This window comes from Ips typographus, linkage group LG3 (assembly GCF_016097725.1).
Source record: "Ips typographus isolate SLU linkage group LG3, UJ_Ityp_2.0, whole genome shotgun sequence".
NCBI lineage: Eukaryota > Metazoa > Arthropoda > Insecta > Coleoptera > Curculionidae > Ips > Ips typographus.
In genome coordinates, this window is record NC_138424.1 from 19,741,413 (window position 1) to 19,764,009 (window position 22,597).

At 34.3% G+C, this 22,597-nt stretch overlaps 1 protein-coding gene across 1 annotated transcript in view; it reads left to right on the forward strand.

The window, feature by feature from the left end:
* The window catches only part of LOC145726562 (uncharacterized), a 34,921-nt gene that overhangs the window by 8,963 nt on the left and 3,361 nt on the right, over positions 1–22,597 (forward strand). The window contains exon 2 of the mRNA XM_081975702.1: positions 21,227–21,545. Within this exon, the coding sequence (XP_081831828.1) occupies positions 21,227–21,545 (319 nt within the window). The remainder of the gene's footprint in view (positions 1–21,226; positions 21,546–22,597) is intronic.

Consider the following 22,597-nt stretch of genomic DNA (forward strand, 5'->3'; position numbering starts at 1 on the left):
CGCTTATCACTCTGCTGTAAGACAGCTCCAATACTGGTTTCTGATGCGTCGCAAATTAACGCTAATTCTGAATTGTCTGGGTAAGCTAAACTTGCGGTTGAAGTCAGACTTTCTTTGCAACTTTGAAAAGCATTTTCCATACTATTAGTCCAATCTATCGGAGTTTTATCGTTCTTTTTTGTCTTGTTGTGGAGAACGTCATGAAGAGGAGCTTGTAGCTCAGCTGCATTAGGAATGTGTCGCCTATAAAAGTTTATGAGTCCTAAGAAACGTCGAAGTTCTTGAATGTTAGTAGGTTTCTTGTATTCTCGTAAGGCAATGGTTTTCTCTGGAAGTGGTGAAATTCCGGTATTTGTGATTCTGAAACCCAAAAAATCAACTTCCTTTTTACCAAAGTGGCACTTTTGAATGTTAATGTTTATGTGATGAACAGCTAGTTTGTCTAATACGAGTGAAACATGTTCCTGATGTTGTTCGAAGGTCTCTGAAGCAATCAGAATGTCATCGATGTACACAAAAATGAAGTCCAGTCCCCTTAACACTTGGTCGATGAATCTCTGGAACGTCTGTCCGGCATTTCGTAACCCAAATGGCATCTTTAAAAATTCGTATAGCCCAAATGGAGTTGTTACTGCTGTTTTTGGAATGGATTCACTGGCAACTGGAATCTGATTATAAGCTCGCACGATGTCCAATGTAGTAAAAAAATTAGCTTTATTAAGAATGTACACACAATCTAACATGTTTGGAACAGGATACCTGTCTGGCACAGTTACAGCATTAAGTTTCCGGTAGTCACCACATGGCCTCCATTGTCCATTCTTTTTAGGGGCAAGATGTAAAGGTGATGCCCAAGGTGATTTGGACGGTTGACAGATGCCTTCAGCGACCATCTGTTCAAATTCCTTTTTGGCTGACAAGTATTTTTCAGGAGGTAATCGTCTAGGGCGACTTGTGATTGGTACAATGGCAGGAAACGTCTCGATTAAATGTTCTGCGGTCACAGTTGGCATGTTAGCTTCTGGGGTGTTGGTTTTCTCTTGATAACGCTGCAGAATTGCTTGCCAAGTAGTGCTGACCTGTGAAGTTACAAAACATGATAAAGAAATAGAGTGGTCATCTTTATTTATTGTGATCTGATTAATCCTGGACCTGATGTGAGTTGTGTTGTCAATTAGCTCATTGTTGGCCACATCAACTAACAACTGATAATGTCTGAGGAAATCTGCACCCAGGAGTGGCTTTGTCACGTCGCAAATGTAAAAATCCCACTTAAATTCTCGCCTTAATCCTAAATTTAAAAACAATGGCTTTTTTCCATAGGTGTGGATGGGTGTGCCGGTTGCTGTGTACAGTGTGAAATTAGTAGGCTTTAAGTTTTGGTAGTTAAACACAAAAGTTTTTGGAATAACAGAAACGTCTGCGCCTGTATCAATAAGAAATGACAAGTTGTTGCGTTTATCATGTATATACAGCCTATTAATAGTTTGGTTGTCAGATGCCGATTTGTTTCTGGCATCCGAGGTGACATCTGACAACGTATTTAGTTTTTTGATTGGTACTCACCCCAGGGGTAAAGTTACAAGGTTCTTCGCACTTACGGGCTTTTTCACCATACTTGTAATGGAATCTGCACATGGGATACTTCTTTTCCTCTCTAGTTTGAGAATGCTGTCTACGCCTAGATGTGGACTCCAGTTTCTCAATTCTTTTTACCAGCTTATCGAAATCCTCCATTGTAATTACCTGGGGGCCTTGTTCTTTGACTGGCGGACGTAAAGTGGCCTCATTAAGGTAGGACGAACTGGTGTGTTCAGCAATAGCGTCGGCAGTTACCCCAAGTTCCATTAAGTTGCCTTTGGTGGCACTTAGTATGCCCCTCATGTGGCTAGGCAGTCTCTCCATCCATACATTTTTTAGGAAGGTTTCATCCATTTCAGGTGCTAGGAGTCTCATTTCCCGAAGTAAGGTGGAGGGTTTCCTGTCACCCAATGACATTTCATTCAGCAGTGTCTTAAAACGTTTGGTATCGCTTAGGCTGTTTTCTTTGAGCAACCTCTCCTTTAACTGTTGATAAGGATCGTCGTTTTCCTGAGGGGTGTTGGTAAGTAAGTCTAAAACAATGTCGCATTGGTCCTCTGCTAATACGCTGACAACCGCGTCAAATTTTGTAATAGATCGGGTGATGTTGGCTGCACGGAATTGCGCTTCAGCCCTACCAAACCATGCTGCTGGCTTGGAGGTCCAAAAGGCGGTGAGTTTTAGGGAAACTCTGTTGACGTCCAGTGGTTGTTGCATTATACGATTTGGCGGCTCAACCATGCTTGTGTTGTCGGAATTATCCTCGTTAATCATCATTTTGTGTGTCTCTGGTCTCTTATGATATTTAGGACTTGGGAGAGCTTAGGTTTCGGCACCAATTGTGGCGTCTTGCTGAACTAGGGTTCGATTTCTGTGCTAATTGTCACGTGTTGTGTACCTAGGGTTCAACGAACTTGATCGCCAGCTGAGTTGTTTCTGATTAAGGATACACAGGGATATTAATTCCTTCACAACAGTTTATTGATAACACAACAAATTCCACTTGGAAAATAAAAATTATGATTTGTACAGGCTACACATATTGATTTGCACTCAGAAAAATGCAGAATGTTCATAACTGCTCATCATTGAAAAAAACGTGTTACTGTCCGCCAACTGCCAAAAGTCACACACTTCACCGTCTGTGTGTTTTCTGTCATCGTGGCTGGATACTCCATAATCACGTGAACTGTCACTAACGTCAAAACTGTCAAACTGTCTTCAAAACTTGCAGAAATCAGGGTTTAGAAACGTTTTCTTGCAGTATTTGATATAAAACGGGTTTCTGAGAATTATGAAAGTTATTTCGAGAATTGTCACGTGACCGTCTAGCTAAATAGTGTTCTACAATCACGTGACAACTGCCACTAACGTCAAAACTGTGAAACTGTGTTTAAAAGTTGCAAAAATCAGGGTTTAGAAACGTTTTCTTATATTATTTGAAATAAAATGTGTTTTTGAGATTTATGACAGTTATTTTGACAATGGTCACGTGACGGTCTAGCTAAATAGTGTTCTACAATCACGTGACAACTGCTACTAACGTCAAAACTGTCAAACTGTGCTCAAAAGTTGCAAAAATTAGGGCTTAGAAAAGTTTTCTTTCAGTATTCGATATAAAGAGTGTTTTTGAGATTTATGACAGTTATTTCGACAATTGTTACTTCATCTTCTGGCTAAATAGTGTTCTACAATCACGTGACAACTCTCACTAACGTAAAAATTGTCAAACTGTCTTCAAAACTTGCAAAAATCAGGGTTTAGAAACGTTTTCTTTCAATATTTGATATAAAACGGGTTTCTGAGAATTATGATAGTTATTTCGAGAATTGTCACGTGACCGTATAGCTGAATAGTATTCTACAATCACGTGACAACTCTCACTAACGTCAAAACTGTGAAACTGTGTTCAAAACTTGCAAAAATCAGGGTTTAGAAAAGTTTTCTTTCAGTATTCGATATAAAGAGTGTTTTTGAGATTTATGATTTTTGACAATGGTCACGTGACTGCCTAGCTAAATTATCCTTTAAAACCACGTGATATCTGTCACTAATGTCAAAACTTTATTAATAAAAAAAATTAAAAATCTGTATTTTTGAAGTACGGTTTTGTTATTTAAGAAACAATGATTAAAATTTTTTACAACTATTAAAAGACACCCTGTATAATAATGTAAAATGAATGAATTTGTTTTGATCTACCGTCATCTACCATTTTTTGACTGATTATTCTACCGCCATTAAATATTTTGACTTGGCAACACTGAAACACTGAACAACACAAATGTATCAAGTTTGACGGCCTCTAGCGGCCCAATCAATAAATCAACCAACCAGTGTTGTCATATCGTTGAAAAGCCAATTTTATTACCTATCCAGTGACGTATAAAAGTCTACAAAGAAAGTACCAAATTGACGAGTTATTTACGACTGCATCAAAAAAGTAAACAAAAAAATTGGTCAACTTTGACGCCCTCTAGCTGCCAAACCATCAAACCAATTAACCAATGTGTCATATTTTTTCAAAGCCCATTTCATTGGCTATCCATCGACATATAAAACTCCATACATTATGTGTCAAATAAAATAGTTATTCACGATTGAATGAATGAGTGCATGAAAAGTTTTAAAAAACATAAAGTTGGCAAAACGAGTTTTTATTTTCAATTAAAAAAAATAGCCGCTCAAAGTCACGTGACAACTCAGCAAAAAATGGTTAAAATTGCGGAATTGTTTATGCGTGTGTCACGTGACTTTGACAGAACAGAAAAGGTTTAGGAAAATGCAAATTAAAATGGCCACGGAACATGTCAAAATGGCGGAATTGTCACGTGATCTTAAAAACACTGGATAAATGTCATAACCATATTGTCAAACATAAAATTTCATTTTCTTGGTAGTTCTTGAAAAATATTAAAGAAAAAATGGGAAACTTCCATTTCCATTTGTGCTGCATTTCCTTTTATATTTGCTAAAATTTCGTTCAACTTTTGCCATTTTCACTGACTGACAGGACTATCAAAGTCACATCATTCAGGTAAAATAAACAGTAAACAAAACATACCGGTAAATGTATACCTTACTTTTTCAATGCCAGAAAATGCTGAAAAATAATGCTGAATTAGGTGAAGCCTCTAACGCCCTTGGTACATAAATAGCTATTAAAATTTGTCAAATATCGTTTATGTTAACGTATAAGTTATATGGTTAAGTTAGGTTAGGTTAAGTTATATATTGGTTAAGTTATTATTTACTGTCTATGACGCTTTTGTGCCAGATCTTGAGTGGTCACTTATTGAATATCGATTCAATAAACCGCATCGATGACATTGGAATGTATTGAATCACTGTAACCTGAACGTCTTATGTAACCGTAAAGAATCGGACAGTACCATCATCTCAGCATGACCAATCGTCAATAAAGACATTAATAATAACGCTGCCAAAATATTTTCTAACGTTTTCTAATGAGATCAGAGGTCAGCCTTTCATTCGGTCCTCCATTCTTTTTTGTTTACACAACACCCCCATGTTTGAAATATATCACTTACGACGTCTTTTTTATTCAATCGTCCATCATAACGGTATACCACAATCTCGAGTTAATTATTACATTCCTCTTCCTATGCAACTCAGCACATAGTTTTGCCACCCAAATTAGCATAACAATACTGAAATGATTGGTCATCGATATTGTTGCAGAATTCTTAATTGTTTATGTAACTAGGATTCTTATGTAAGCTTTTTCCTTAACAGATTTAGGTGTCATATTGAAAGATACAAATTATTGTTGATAAGGACATATTCTTATAATACAGTGTGTCCCCTTGATAGCCATAAAAGTTACAGAATCGTTTTTAAAAAGGAAAAGTAGTACACTAGTACAGAAATTGTTGTCAAATTGAATTGGAGATATGGGCGATGATAATTTCGTAAATTACCTTAAGTATATTACTTTTAAAGCAATTATTTTGACACAACTAATTAGGGCAAATACCGTAAAATTCGTGAAAAGTTTTATTTGCAGTCTTCTTGTAATTTTGAGCTTTTTAAAGCAGCTGATACAAGGAGAAACTATAGGAGAAACGAAAAAGTTTAAATTGAGGCAACGTAACCTAACGTAACCTAACCTTATTTGAAGAGATATCTCAAAACCGAAAAAACATTTTGATTTTTGTTATGGATTATTTGCCCTAACCAAAATGTACGTCCAAAACAGCTGTTGATGACAATTGGTCTAATTGTATGTAGGTCATAGACAAATGTAGGTATTTCATTGTCATAAAAAAATGTATGTTACAGGATAATTCCTTCTTGTTTGTTATTTCATTTGATTTTATCTGTTTAGACCGTCTGACACTATAACAAATTTTATATTAAATTTGTAGGCAAAAACTTTGATATGACACCCAATTTAGTAATACATTTAGAGGATTCCTTTGAGAAAGTGTGATTCATGTCAAAGAAAATAATTTTCACTGTCAAAACAATTCGAAGAGGCCCTGTAGCACTAGATCAAAGTTGATTGGGTACTAATCCTATATTATAAAATATAAAAAACAGAAACCCTGCAATATGTCAAGTATTTGAATTAAAATTTGCTTCATTTTAGAACAGATTTTATAAAGTAATGTGTTAACCAATTTTGTTATAATAATAAACTTTATATTAATTTGGTATGACACCATAAATTTGTCACTAAATTTATTCTATCGTGTCAGGATGATGCAAAAGAAAGTTTGTAATAGAAATGCTTTCTAAATTCAATAAAATCGTTTAACATTAAATTTTTTAACAAATTTGAACATTGACCGTAGGCTGAGACATGGTCGATAAATGCTTAAACATATTCCGCATTCAACATACTTGATTCTATTGCAGTTAAATGCAGAATTATCGCAAATTTAATATACTGCACGGTTCTCTCATTAGAGGGCTATAAAGACTGATGATCATTAAATTAGCATTCACCCACACATGCGGCTAGTACACACACTTGGCATACCGACCAATTCGGGTTTTTATCTGCAAGTAGACAAATACCTCAAAAATTTCCTTGTAATTAATTATTAGTTTAGCATTTGGTAATTATGAAAACATAACTTGATAGTTCAATTGGAAGAGAACAGTCTTTTCCACAACAAATTTTAGTCAAACTTTTTGGCAGGCAAAAGACGAGCTCGACATGTTTCGGTTTTAAAAAGAACCCTTCTTCAGGAGCTTACATTAGATGGTAAATTGTAGGTAATGTAATGTATTTTTAGAAAGAGGTGACAAGTTAACCCATGTTAAGGTTTTAAAGCAAATTCAGTTGCTACAGCAATATGACGTAAAAAATTTGTAACTTTAAGGGTCGCCCTTATCTCTTATTTTAAGTATGTATTTTAGTTAGTCACTTTATTTTGTAAGTTGTCCCAAATTTTTTCAAGTAATGTTTTTGTAATGCTTTACTACAAAAATAAAAAGATTGTTCTTTGGACAAATTTTTATACTCTACTCCTTTAACTCTCTCCTACATTATTGTAGCAACCAAGTCGTTGATTTTGTTTATTTCTGCTAATTTAGTTCAAATTTTCATTATTGCAAACTGGACCAGCCAATAGTAATAAGTTTAGAACCTCGCTAAACCAACACACCATATAGTCCGTCCCAGGGCTAGTGGCAGTGACGTAATAATTGTCGTTCCTTGCCACGTCCTAAAAACTGTCAAAATTGTCATAATCTCTGAAATCGTGCCAGTTAGAGCAAAATAAACGTCAGATTCATGTTTCTCAGCATGAAATTAGTGAAAAAGGTCACCTTGATTGTGCACATTCCAATATGGCCGCTGTTAGTATAGTAGACACAAAACCCCCCCCAAATTTGAGTCAAAATGTCTTGCACTTGTCCAAAAAATCGTCCATAACTGGCTTATTTGAAACATTCTGTATAGACACACCAAATGACTAAATAAAGCTAATGCATGGGGCTATCACGGGACGTTGAGCGGGCAGGACTAAGTTTTACCGTTTGCCTGCTAGAGGGCGTCAAATTGGATTATTTTTTTGCGGATATTTTCATGAATATCTCGTAAACAGGTTGAGTTAGAAGTGAAAAAATTTTTACCGCGTATACACCCTGATTGTAGGAAACTTTTACTAAATATGACATTTTTTGACTGTGAAAAATAAAAAAATTGAATTTCTGACATTTTTTACTGGGGGTACACCATGGACTTTTTGGGAAAATTTTTGAAATTTGAAAATTTTCTTTGACTGCCCATATAGCTTCACGTTAATGCGTCATTTGTCGAAGTGTCACTTTTTAAAGGTACCACGCCCTAAAAATTGTCAAAACTGACATAACTTCAATCCCTCAAACCGTGTCAGTTAGAGGAAAATAGACGTCAGATTTGGGTTCCCCAGTTTGAAATTAGTGAAGGACGCCACTGTCATTCAGCAAAATCCAATATGGCCGCTATTAGTATAGTATACCCAAAAACCCCAAATATGAGTCAAAATGCCATGCATTTTTTCAAAAAATCGTTTATAACTTGTTTATTTCAAACACCCTGTATAAAACCACCGGATAACAAAAAAAAGCTAATGATTAGGGCTATCACGTGACGTTGAGCGGATAAGACTAAGTTGTACCGTTTGACTGCTAGAGGGCGTCAAATTGGATTTTTTTTTTTTGACGCTATTTTCTTTAATATCTTGGAAAACGGTTTGAGTTAGGGGTGTGGAATTTTTACCACGTATACACCCCGATGGAAGGCAAATTTTACTAAATATAACATTAATCTGTAAAGCGCACTGTTTGATCTTGAAATATAAAATATTGAATTTCTGACATTTTCCACAAGGGCCATAAATATTTCCGAAAAATTTTTGAATTTTGAAAAATTTCTTTGACTGCCTAGATAGCTTCAGATTGTCATTTGTCAAAATGTAATTTTTTTAAGGGGGCCACGCCTTAAAAACTGTCAAAATTGGCTTAACTTCAAAAGGTTACTTTGATTCAGCAAAATTCAATATGGCCGCTGTTAGTATAGTAAACCTAACCCAAGTTCAAAAATTCCAAATTTGAGTCCAAATTTCGTGCACTTTGCACATTCAAAATCTTCGTGGAGAAACCAGAGTTGTAGGCTATTTTTACCAGGCCAGTAGTCATTTATCAACTTTTAGCATCTGAAAACGTGAACTTTAACAATAATACACATTACAATTAATATGCCAAATGTGTTGAGGTTTTACCTTGCATTGTGTCCCAGATGATTCAAGGAGTCCATAAACATATTAAGTTTATTTATATTGCTTAACCAAGAATAAGTTTTCCAATTTTTTTTTAATAACATTAATTGTATTTTTTGCCTTTGCAAACTGTATGGAAATATAGAAGTGTTAAAGTTTTTAATTTGTTTCGGTTTTATACCCAGACGTAATGTAGTTACCCAATTATTATTATCGATTTACAAAAAAAAAATAGAAAAAAAGTGTTTTGTTTGAAATTCGAAATTTGTTTGGTCTGGCAACGCTGCATTTTTCAAATTATTTAGTAGAATTGGATAGTCATGGCGTGTATCTGTTTATTTCAGTCAGATTTCAATCTGTCATAAACTTGGAAATTGTCAAATATCACTCCATGAAGCTATAAAACTACGAAACTTGTTTAAAAGCAAAACAATCAGTGTAAATCATCTTATTATGTGTTTTATAGTTTCTTGAGTTGTTTTTTGGCAGCTGTCATAAGTAACTGTCTATTCTGGATATATTTCCATCTGTCACAGTAGTGGTAACAAATACAACTCCATGAAGCTATCAGGTTATAAAACCTTGCTTAAAGACAGTACAATCAGTGTTTATAGGTCTATGAAGACAATTTTGACAGTTCTGACATACAAATGTATCGGACCGAATTTAATCTGTTACAAACGTGTCAACTGGCAAAATCGGATCCATAGTGCTATTAAACTGAAACAGTCACTTGAAAAACGTTTAAATTAGTTAAGTTACGTTATATGTACCTTAAGGCTTTAGAAGTTACATTTTGACAGGTAACGCGTCTATTTTGGATATATTTAAAACTGTCACAATGGTGGTAACTGTCAAAAACACACAGTAAAGCTATAAAACTACAAAACCTGCTTAAAACCAAAAAGAGTATACACGAAATAAATTGAATTTTATAGCTTAATGGAAATATTTTGACAGTTGTGACTTTTCGAATCGCATAAATGTGGCAACACTATCAACATACAGTTCATCAAGCTATAAAAATTTAGAAAACCCTCTCGTAAACTAGAAAAGAGTATAAATAAAATAAATGCATTTTATAGCTTCATGGGGGGATTTTGACAGTTGTGATTTTTTAAACCTACTTGTGTGTGTGTGTCGTAATCTGTCAACATTGTCAACATCCTGTCCATCGACGTCTAAAACTATCGAAAACTCTTAAATGCAATAATCTGCTTTTTACAGCTTTATGAGAGGATTTTGACAGTTGTGACTTTTCAAACCGACTTCTGTTTGTCGTAAATGTGGCAACACTGTTAACCTCCAGTAAATTGAGCTATAAAATTAAGGAATGGACACGTAAATAAATGACGTGTAAAAAGTGTTTATTTACGTGTCAATAAATAATTCTTTACACGATGGTTGTAAAAATGTAAATTACTATTGAATAGTACTTTCTTACAGTTGTAGGCAAATCATATTAAACGCTTGTTTATAGTCTTATAGCTTGTGTTAATTCATAAAGCTATAAAATTACAAAAGATGTGTAAATCATATTATTATGCATTTTATAGCTTCATAAGTTCTTTTTTGGTAGTCGTAACGTGTAACTGTCATTTATCAATATATGACAATCTGTCACAAGGGTGATAACTGTCAAATACAATTCCATGAAGCTATCAAACTATCAAACATTGCCTAAAGGCAATACAATAAATTTTTACCCCTTTATAATAAATATTAGGTTATCTTGTCTGATATCAGAGAAAACAGAATTTGGTCGAATTTTCTTAAAAAAAAAAAAATATAAAGCAGGTTCAATATTTCATTTAAAAATTTTGGTATGTAAAAATCCCAACATGTTGACTAAACAAAAATTTCACTTTTAATTTGGAAGTAATTTTATGGCATGTAAAACGGCTTTTATACACCACAAAACACCCTCCAAAAAAGGAACACTATACAGTTTATATAAGGAAGTTTAAGTTTACGTGCATACTATGCAAATTAACCTTTAAAACATAGTTGAAACTGTAATTCTGAGCGGAAAAAAAACATGTAAACAAGCAATTTAGGCCACTCTAGCCATTAAGTCTGACAACAAAAATACAGAATCCTAGCAATTAATATTGGGTTGCAAAACGTGACGTTCTTGTGCATCTGTGTATGTTTGATGTACACTTTTTGCCTAGTTACACAGCAAATTAAGTGGGTTCTGCCTAAGCAATATTGTGCGTTACCAAATGATAAATAATTTATGGCCAGAAATGCCCATTTTGGTAGAGTAAAATCCGAAGCAATTTACAGACAGAAAACAATTATTTCAAAGTGGTACTCCTTATTAGCAAAAATACCTTAAACCTAACCTATTTATTTGCGAAATTGTTACCCAACCCAGTAGATGAATAAAAATAAGGTTCGTGTACCAATGACTCGAGAAAAATGCAATTAGAAGGAAGATAGCGACGCTCTGCATCTTCACAGTTGTGTAACGAACTAAATAAAGTAATGTTACACTAGAGAGAACAAATAGTAAACTTGAGTAGCGACGTTCAAGGTGTAAGCCATAATTATAGATCCGCGGTAAAATATGTCTTGTTACGACACGATTAAGGGAAAGAACAAAAACCCGATAATTTATTGAATTGCGATAGGAAACGTCTTTCACTATTACTGGGAGTAGTCGTTGCCAATCAAATTCTTGGCTTCCGCTCATTGTGACTCAACCTTCACCCATTCAAACGCCCACGGAATGAAGATGTTACCGTATGCTGTACTGGAAGGCAGTTTTTCTTTTTAACCGATGAAGAAAACCGATAATAGATGATTAAGTTTATTGCTTTCTTCTTTTCAAGCCAACGATGTTTATTAAAGATGATTTACACCACTTGTACACTTTCGGTCGTTAAAATAAACTGTCGCCGGTTTTCTGATCTAAAATATTAACAAAAATATAATGAAGCAATAGAGTTTTTTTGTATGTCAGAACTGTCAAAATTATATTTATAGACCTATAAACATGCATTGAATACGATTTGTACTGACTGTCTTGTAACAGTTACCACCACTGTGACAGATCGAAATATATCCAGAATAGACACTTAGTTGCCAAAAATAACTGCCAAAAAACGAACCATGAAACTATACATAATAATTTGATTTACACTGATTGTATTGCTTGCTCTACTGCCACAATATGAGTGACAGCTAGATTAACTGTAACAGAGCTTTGAAGCAGGTTTCGTAATTTTATAGTTTTATGGAGTGGAATTTGATAACAAATATGTAACCACCATGGCAAATTGCCCCATAAAGTAGCAGAAGCCATATTTTCCTAGTTATGTTCCCCTAATATGTGGAAATAGAAGAAGAGGGTGGTTTTCGAGCAAGAAGATCCTGCAATGATAATATCCTTACTCTACAACAACTAATAGAGAATTGGACAGCTCGAAACCTCTCAACACATCTCGTTTTTATAGTGCAGAATATGTACAAGAACCAGCAAAGCAGAGTTAAGCCAGGGAACACTTTTTCAAAACCATATAAAGTCACGAAGGATCTAAAGGAAAGATGCTGCCTTTCTCCTATCCTGTTCAAACTATACATCCAAGAAGCGCTGTGCAGCTTTTGCAGATGACCAGGTAATAATGGATAGTTGCGAAGAAGATGGAGACTACATGCTTAGGAAATTTAGGAAACTCAGACAGATGGGTCAAGCAAGACTACTGCTTTTTTCCCTCCCATCGCTGTAGACCAAAAGGATAGGTCTGGAAAAGGAAGTCGCTACAAGTCCATCTTCTGTCCTGGGAAAAGGATGCTGACTCTTCTAGCGCTCTTCTTGTCCTCCATTTCTTCTTTCTTCGTCCTGGCAAACGTCTGTTTTTACATCTTAAAGTTTTGGGGAGTTAGGGTCTGGGGAGTGGGAGATGGTTTCTCCCTTTTGCGTAGGCAAAGCGGGGGAAAGTGCCAGGAGTGCAGTCAGAGCCCAGTTAGCACCGGGATAACTGCGGAAAGGTTCTATCCAGATTTTGTGAATAAAATTCTCGCCACCCGGGGTCCTCTTCTTGGCTGGTTGGTCCTGAATTGTCGTCTATCTGAAACAGAAAAAAAAACTTATTAATAATTACCCATTATTCAGTAACTCGTATCGGGGTGGTTTGTGGGGTGCTTCTAGCTCCGTATCGTAGTTCACTGCTTCTTGCAGTAACTGATTTTCGCTGCTTTCCGCTTTTTGGAATATCTTCACTGCGCTCTGCTTGATCCTTTCCGTTGCGGTGGTGAACTTCAAGTCTCGCTGGATATCCACGTTTCTGACATATCATGGGGCGTCCACCGCTGTCCTGAGCGCAATGTTTTCTACAGCTTGGAGTTTCTTCCTTTCTCTCCCCAGAAAGGCTAGCTTTGATGTCCTGCTTGTCATGGAATACAGTTTTGCTCTGGTCGCTCTGGCTTTCTGTCTGGCGTATTCTATGTGGCTTCCCCACGTGAGTTTCTTGTCCATCTTGACCCCAAGGTACGTCCATGTCTTTTAACCTGACGTTGCCTTCTATCCTCATCTCTGGTCTTATTTTGAAGACTATGGCCTGCGTTTAGGTCGATCTTCCATTTGTTGCAACATTTCGTCGCTCGTCGGGGATGACGTGCACTCTTCTTACTCCTTTAGACTCCTGAGGATGATAACTTCTGCCACTCTTCCCAAGGAAAAAGAATTCATCGAACCTCAGAAAGAATAGAAACTCGGCAGCTAATATATGATATGGGCACGTGCAATTCATGAACGAGAATAGGCGGTTCAAATGAGCTCTAGAATACATTCCAGAAAGCAAAAGAAAACGTGGAAGGAGGATTTCTTCATAAATCCTATACAGAATGGTCCAGTTTTAAATGTCAATAATTTACCAATTGATAGCTCATCAAAAGATAATCAGACATGTACGATGTCATTTTCAAAAATCTGTTAATTTTTCCGCCTTATTTTCTACGTCACTAGATATTTTTCAAATTGACCGTTTTTTTTAAATTTATTTTCTTTTAAGTTGAAAAAGAAAGTATTTCCTATAAAATTCTGATTTGAAACTTTGAGTGACGTTCAAAGACCCAAACCCAATCCAACTCAACTTAAAAATTGTCTTGAAAACAGTGAAAGTTGACTTAAGAAGCTTAAAAAATGTCTTTGTAGCTAGTTTTCATAGTTGCCGCACAAATTGGAAAACTTTAGTGCTGAAAATGAACAGAAACCAATAAATTGACTTTGAAACAATGAAAATTGACTTGAAAGGCTTAAAAATTGTCTTTGTAACCAGTTTCATAGTTTCCAGACAAATTGAAAGACAGTTGACTTGTAGACATGAAAAACTACTTTTTCTAGATTTTTTGACTACAAATTTCCACATTAAAACTTTGAAAATTAACTTGGGCACTGAAAAGTGACATCAGAAGCTTAAAATTTACATTTGAAATAAGTTCTCATAATTTGAAGACTAACTTCAATATTTTAGTCTTGAAGTTCATACAAGTTGACTTCAAGACTCTTTTCAAGTTTTTTTTTTACTTTATTTTTCATCTCCTTAAAACTCTGGACTATTTTTTAGTGCTTCAAAACTGCTTTCAGCTTGGAAAATCGAGTTTCAAGACCATCTTCACCAAGTTAATAACATTGTAGACTTAAAAAACAATTTTTACATTTTCTACAGACTTCAGTGCTAAAAATTCGAGCATTTCTAGTTTTTAGGGTGCCTAGGCGGTTTTCAGTGTAAAAAATCGAGTTTTAACACTATTTTCACAAAGTTTTTAACTTATCAGAACTGAAAGCAAGTGTGTACCCTGTCCATAGTCTTAAAAATGTCATTTCAAGCCTCTTCACTGTTAAATTGACTTTTACACTCATCGGTGCAATAAATTGGAACGTTTCTAAGAAATTCGGACCGTTTTTAGTGCTTTTAAGACTGAAAAATCGTGTTTAAGACTATCTATAATAGTAAAAGTCAAGTTTCAGACTCTTCAATAATGAAAGTAAAAAAGTTTGGCACTAAATGCTACGATATTAGTCTTGAAATCTAATTTTTAGTCCCAAAAATTTAATTTGGAGTGTTTCGAGTGTTTCATTGATTTCTACACTTAATTCAGTCAACTAAAGTCCTGAAAATACAGTTCTAGGCTTTCTTTACTCTCAGTAAAGTAATACCTAGTCTTAAAAGTACTTTTAGACTATTTTTAGTAGTAAAAAATGAGTGATAATCTTTGTTTTGATTTCCGGACTGTTTTTAGTGCTTGAAAAGCAGTTTCAGACAACTCAAAATGAAATTTGGATGGCTGTATCTTCTTTAGTGGGCACTTTTCAGGAAAATTACATAATGCATGTCATCTTATCTTTTGATGGGCTATCAAGTGGCAAATGACGTTTAAAACTGGACCACCCTGTATAGTAGAGTTTGGCGATCGAAATGAGGGATGCGACAGAAGAATCCCGCTTGCAAATAGATAGATTTGATAACAAAAAATATAATTATACTGAACACAAAACTCGTCTTTCTCTTTACGAAACACTTTTGCTGTCAAAAATTGGAATTAGACAAATCGTCTTCTTCACGCTTCTTACACACAAGATTATGCATAAAAATCGTCGTCATTCGCGTTATAAATTATGATTATCCTAATAACTCACGCATGTTATGCGAAAAAGTAATCGAGGAGATTAATTTTCTTGTTGTGATCATGATATCAGAGGCAGAGGCGGGTGGTTAGCAATTAGACGGCGAATCAATGGGTCCCACTGTTAATAAACGCATATTTTCAATATCTTATCGAGTATTGGCATCCCTGTCAGAAATAATAATTACGACGGTCGGCAATAAAATTTCAATTAATAAATATTTATATATCGGCATAATGCACCCAGGAAACAACTTGGAATGCTGCCGTTATGCGGAAAATTTGAATATAAAATAATACCGACGATAATCAAAAACCTTTAATTTATCGGTAATTTCACTTTAAGCTCCCGTAACCAGAAGGATTTATCTGGATTTTTTCGTGACATCTTTTCCCAGTCGCATGTACTTTGGTTTCATCACCTAATTAGCAGAAAAGCATCATTCTCAGGCTGTATAATGTGCATACTGTTTGTTACTCAACGAGTATTACATATTTTTTGGTGAGTCGTTAACAATGCAGGTCAAACTAACTGCAGGTTCCCATCAGTACCGACATCACAGAAACTTTATTGCAATAATATGTAAATTTGATTTCATACCATTTGCGTATCAATACGCGTATCGCCATAAACAACTACCAGCCTTATATCATATTTTGAAGTTTTCCTGCATTGCTTGTCTTTTACGGATAATCCACTGAATTCTATTATCTAACACTTCAATAATTTATTGATGGCAAAAAGGATTAGGTCAAGATTATATTTATTATCTCTAAGTATTCAAAAAATGTGAAAAAGTGTATATTTTAACTCCGTATGTGAATAATTATCGTATATTTTATAGCTAATAGCACTTCTGATGATTGATGCTTTCAATATCTTCTATGATTTATTGATTTATTTTTCTATGACCGTAAGAATAATCATCCTTTATTCTAAATAATTCCTTTCAGGATCATATCAAAAATGAACCAAAATATGAAAAAAAACTTGATTTAGGTCAGTTTCAGTCAGTTCAGGGTGTTGATCTGACAGCATGATTTAAATTACTTTAAACGAACAAAGCTGCAGTATTCTTTTAAATCACCAAAACCAGACGTCAAAATTGACATATGTTAATGTCAAATTTCTGACATGTTTTGATTATTTTTGTGAAATTTTTTTTTATTTTTTACTCGGAGAATTTCTGTTTTTCTGATTTCAAGTACAAAAAGTTGCTTTTCAAAAAACATCAAATAATTAAAATATTATTGTGTTAAATGGTACATTTGAACTTCAATGTCGCACAAAGGCTTAACGATTATGTATAGTTTTAGAACAAATATCATGAAAATTGATTTATCAGGAAATTTTCAGTCAACCTAGCCAATTTGTATGGCTAAAATGATAAAATTCAGTGAAAATTGGCTTGACTAACCATTTTCAGTCGTTCTAGACTGTTTTCAAGGTCGAAACGTTGAAAAATTTGTTATAAATCATAAAAATTTCCCCCCCCCCCACATTGTTGCCTTACTTAAACTTAAAACAGTAAAATATCATGAAAATTGACTTACCAGTCTATTTACAGTAATTCTAGTCAATTTTCAAAGTGAAAATGTTGAAAAACAGTAAAATATCATGAAAATTGACTTACCTACCTATTTGCAATAAGTCTAGTCAATTTTCAAAGTGAAAATGTTGAAAAACAGTAAAATATCATGAAAATTGACTTACCTACCTATTTGCAATAATTCTAGTCAATTTTCAAGGTGAAGATGTTGAAAAACAGGAAAATATCATGAAAATTGACTTACCATTTGCAGTCATTTTCAAGGTCAAATGTTGAAATACAGTAAAGTATTATGAAACTTGACTTAACGGACTATTTGCAGTCATTCTAGTCAATTATCAAGGCCAAAACGTTGAAAAGAGTAAAATTAAATAAAAATTGATTTGCTGAACCATTTTCAGTCATTCTACACAATTTTCAAGACCAACATGTTGAAAAACAGTAAAATATCATGAAAATTGACTTACCAGCCTATTTGCAGTAATTCTAGTCAGTTTTCAAGGTGACAATGTTGAAAAACAGTAAAATATCAAGAAAATTCACTTACCAGCCTATTTGCAGTAATTCTAGTCAATTTTCAAAGTGAAGATGTTGAAAAACAGTAAAATATCATGAAAATTCACTTACCAGCCTATTTGCAGTAATTCTAGTCAATTTTCAAAGTGAAAATGTTGAAAAACAGTAAAATATCATGAAAATTGACTTACCAGCCTATTTGCAGTAATTCTAGTCAGTTTTCAAGGTGACAATGTTGAAAAACAGTAAAATATCAAGAAAATTCACTTACCAGCCTATTTGCAGTAATTCTAGTCAATTTTCAAAGTGAAGATGTTGAAAAACAGTAAAATATCATGAAAATTCACTTACCAGCCTATTTGCAGTAATTCTAGTCAATTTTCAAAGTGAAAATGTTGAAAAACAGTAAAATATCATGAAAATTGACTTACCTACCTATTTGCAATAATTCTAGTCAATTATCAAGGCCAAAACGGTGAAAGAAGTAAAATTAAATAATATTTGATTTACTGAACCATTTTCAGTCATTCCACACAATTTTCAAGACCAAAATGTTGAAAAACAGTAAATTTCATGAAAATTGGCTTACCCGCCTATTTTCAGTCATTTTAGTCAATTATCAATGCCAAAACGGTGAAAAGAGTAAAATTAAATGAAAATTGATTTACTGAACCATTTTCAGTCATTCTACACAATTTTCAAGACCAACATGTTGTAAAATAGTAAATTTTATGAAAATTGGCTTATTGGACTGTTTGCAGTCATTATAACCAATTTTCAAGATCAAAATTATGAAAAACATTAAAGTATCATAATAATTGACTTACCAGACTGTTTGCAGACATTATAGACAATTTTCAAGATGGAAATATTTAAAAACAGTAAAATTTCATGAAAATTTACTTAAAGGGAACATTTGCAAGTATATTCTAGTAAATTTTCAAGGCCGAAACGTTTAAAACAGTTAAATTGTAGTCATTATAATCATTTATCAAGGCCAAAACGGTGAAAACAGTAAAAATGAACCATTTGCAGTCATTCTAGACAATTTTCAAGACCAAAATGTAGAAAAACAGTAAATTTTATGAAAGTTGACTTACCAGACTGTTTGCAGTCATTATAACCAATTTTCACGATCAAAATTATGAAAAACAGTAAAGTATCATGAAAATGGGCTTACCGAACTGTTTGCAGGCATTATAGTCAATTTTCAATGTCAAAATGTTGAAAAACAGTAAAATATCATGAAAATTGACTTGCCAGCCTATTTGCAGTAATCCTAGTCAGTTTTCAAGGTGAAAATGTTGAAAAACAGTAAAATATCATAAAAATTCACTTACCAGCCTATTTTCAGTAATTCTAGTCAATTTTCAAAGTGAAAATGTTGAAAAACAGTAAAATATCAGGAAAATTGACTTGCCTGCCTATTTGCAATAATTCTAGTCAATTTTCAAAGTGAAAATGTTGAAAAACAGTAAAATATTATGAAAATTGACTTACCCGACAATTTTAAGTAATTCTCAACTACTGTCGATTCTGGTATGAGACAGTTTATTGAAAGGGCGCACAGTTTGGCAAAACTGCAAAAAATTGTCTGGTTTGACAAAAAAATACGTCATAACCTGTCATTCCGTCTGTCAAAAAGTCTCAAAAGTGGTCAGAAGTGCAGTGAAAGGAAATGGATGAGAACGTGAAAATGGGTCAAATTTAAAGAAATTAAAATTGTTGGTTAGTCAAATTGACGGGAAAAGCCAAAACGACTATTTTTTTTACGGGGAATTTGTTAGTTTTTATAAAAAACAATAAAAATCAACGTTTTTGTCAAAGCAACAATTTTTTTTTAAATTGCCAACGTAACATTTCATTTAGTTTCATTTAAAATAAACAAAATAAATGTCGAAAAGTGATTGATATAATATGTCAATTTTGACATTAGAATCTGGCTAATTTAAACTATACTATCAGATCAAAATTAATAAAATTAGCTATATTGAGTAAAGTATTAACAATCACCCTGTACATGTTTATTGGTAATTATTGAATTAATTAAAACTGTCAATTAAAACAAAAAGAAACAATAAGTTTCTTAATTATAAAATATTAGAGATATACAGGGTGTCCCGTTTATGTTAGTCAAAAATGATAGGGTGAATAAAAGTGATGATGCTAAAATATTCCAGAAAATGTGTGTTAATAAAATGTTGTAAGTTTAGGTTAAATACAGTTTGCATTAACGTTTAAAATATTTTAGAAATTAATTTTCTGATTATTTAATTAGTAGTTAAAGAAAATTAAATCTTTCACAATTAGACTAGTTAATACAATAAAAATCTTGAAATTAAAGATTTTGCATATTTTAGAGATTAATGCATATATGAATTTTTGGTAATATTTAAGGATTTTATCCACTGATGTAAAAAAAATGTGTTTCTTAAACACAGTAGAATAATCCTTTATTAGTCATGTATTGAACAAAACTATTATAATATAGACTTATCAATACAGAAAATTGTTTTATTGGTAATAATTGGTAGTGAAGAAAACAAATGTGTATATTTATTGGAAAAAATTACAAAATTAGCATAACACCGTGCAGATAGCAGATGTTCGTTAAATGCAAACATTTATTGACTGAAATTAAATGACAAAGCTTTTTATTAATTGAACTAGTCGTCAACTAATAGAAACAAATTAATAAAAGTAGTTGTATAAAAATAAATATTTCAGGTGCATGCTAAAAGCGTAAAGCACAAACAGTAATTATTCCTGTATTAATCTATTAATGCAAAACAATCTTTAAAATAATAATTTAAATCACAATTTAGCCATTTTGATACTTCTTTCACCTTAAAAGTTTTTTGAACATGGTTTTGATTTATTTAAATACACAAATTGTTAAATTATCTAATGGTAGAATAAACACAAAAATAAAAATAGAAAAGGGCAAGATTGCAGTTGTGAAAAGAGAATAATTGAGTAAAATTCACAAAAATGGTAGAACATTTACACTTAGTTTACAGTATAGAACATAAAACAGAAACATAACGATAAGATTGTAATAATTGGAAATATGGATTTCTTTGGTCTATATAAATAAAAAATATGAGTTTTGATTTTGTGTTCCATACAAATAATGGTTTTTGCATTTTATTGTAACACTATGCAACCCTGATGAACCACTTTTGTTATGCTTACTCGTCATCCAGTATTAAGCAACATTTATTTTCTAATAAATTGTAATTTCCTTGGTACCTACTCATTTTTTAAAAGTTAATTTTTGAATGCCAAGAAATTGTTGTAAACTTACTTCTTTCAAGGAAACATAGCCGTTTTTAGGCATGGCAGTTACGTAAATTATGAATTTTTTTATATAAATTACTGTAGTAGTTGTCGATTGCATTGACCGTGGGCAGAAGACTACATAATCGCATCACGGTCGTCTCGATACCGTTAAATAACATATTAGAATATGTCTTTATTGACTGTAACAGACTGCTTTTTTTCTAACACATGGTGAATGTAATTTGAGACAGTTGATTTGTTCTATTAAAGTGAAAGGCTATATTTTAGTCTAATGTAGTTCGAAAATGTCTCGCTCTTCAGTTAATTTGGCAATGGCATGATAAGGATAACTTAAGCCGAAATGTTTCCGGTCCTAATTTAATTGCACAACGAATCAAAAGCAACTCTCAACCAAATTTAATCACGTTTCAGGTTCCGGCAGTTTTCTGCTGCCTAATTGCAACAGCATACGCTGCAATAGCTCCAGGCGAAAACGCTTATCTTCCACCCAAAGAGGGATACAACTACCCCAAGCCTAACGTTCCATTCCCTCCAGCTCCTCCACGTCCAACATACGGTCCACCACCTACTCGTCCTCCACAAGCTACAGTTCCTGCCCCGTTTGCTCCCTCACCAAGTCCTTTCAGACCACCATCAGGACCACCAGCCGTTCCTTTCAGGCCTTCAACACCTACTCAAGGACCGTCGTATATTCCGCCTAGACCTCCAGCGGTACCACCAAGACCACCAGGTAACAGCATTATCTTTATTTTTAAAAGAATTTTTAAGCTTCTTAGAGTCGACAGCGGTATCAGGATATCCGCAATATGTAAGAAAGGTTTCTTCTCCTGGATTTGTGATTCCTATACAAAAACAGGAATTGCATGTCCATCCGCCTGATATAGGTATTCAGAAAATAGCTTACCCAAGACCTTTGCCTAATTGGGCTTTCCCATTGAGTAAAAGTGTGTGTAACTTTGTTAGTATTTGCTTCCACTTTTCATCTACACTAATTTCATACGATAATAGTGCATCGGATTGCACTTATGAGCCACACGTTGCAGTAGAGTGTCCGGAACTGTTGAGGAAGCAGGATCGGGTGCCTCCGACGCTTCTGTCCAGCGGACATCTAAAGTGTGTAGAGCCTGAGGATTGGGAATTCTCTCGAATCTCTCTCCTCCCGCGCAGACATCGGTGACGAGGCTTAGCTTTGTTCTAGGCTGCCACTGAGAATCTTTGCGATCATCCGATGCGAGAAGTTTCAAGGCAGCAGTGGCTGCTCTAAAAGCTGATTCAACGAGGTCTGCGCTGATGCTAGAGTGTAAGAAGACACTCCTCTCGCTCACGCGAATGGCCAAAGTACGTCTAACTTGGGTTCCAGAACACTCCAGAGTTAGGGGAAACGAGAAGGCGGACAGGTTGGCCCTTCGGGGCTCCAAAGAGAGACCCGTAGGACCCGAACCTATTGTACAACTAGTCGGCACGGTCGGATTCTTCTCGGAACTATCCAGAAAGGACCTCAATTGTATGACAGAACTTCTCACGGGCCACTGTCAGATTAGAAGACACATGATCTGGAAGACGAGGAAACTCAACCCCTTAGATATTCAAACTACCCGGCCAATGAGGATGTGCAGCTTTGTCAGGGCCACTGAACTAGAGGGGTAGTAGCTTGTGATGGGTCACAATAGGCAGAAGTGTCTTCTCCAAAAGAAACCCATCTAAGAACAACAACAACAAGGTGAAACATGACAAACTACACTCGTCAGCAGAAACATTGACTCCGACGACGTTGGAGCCGGA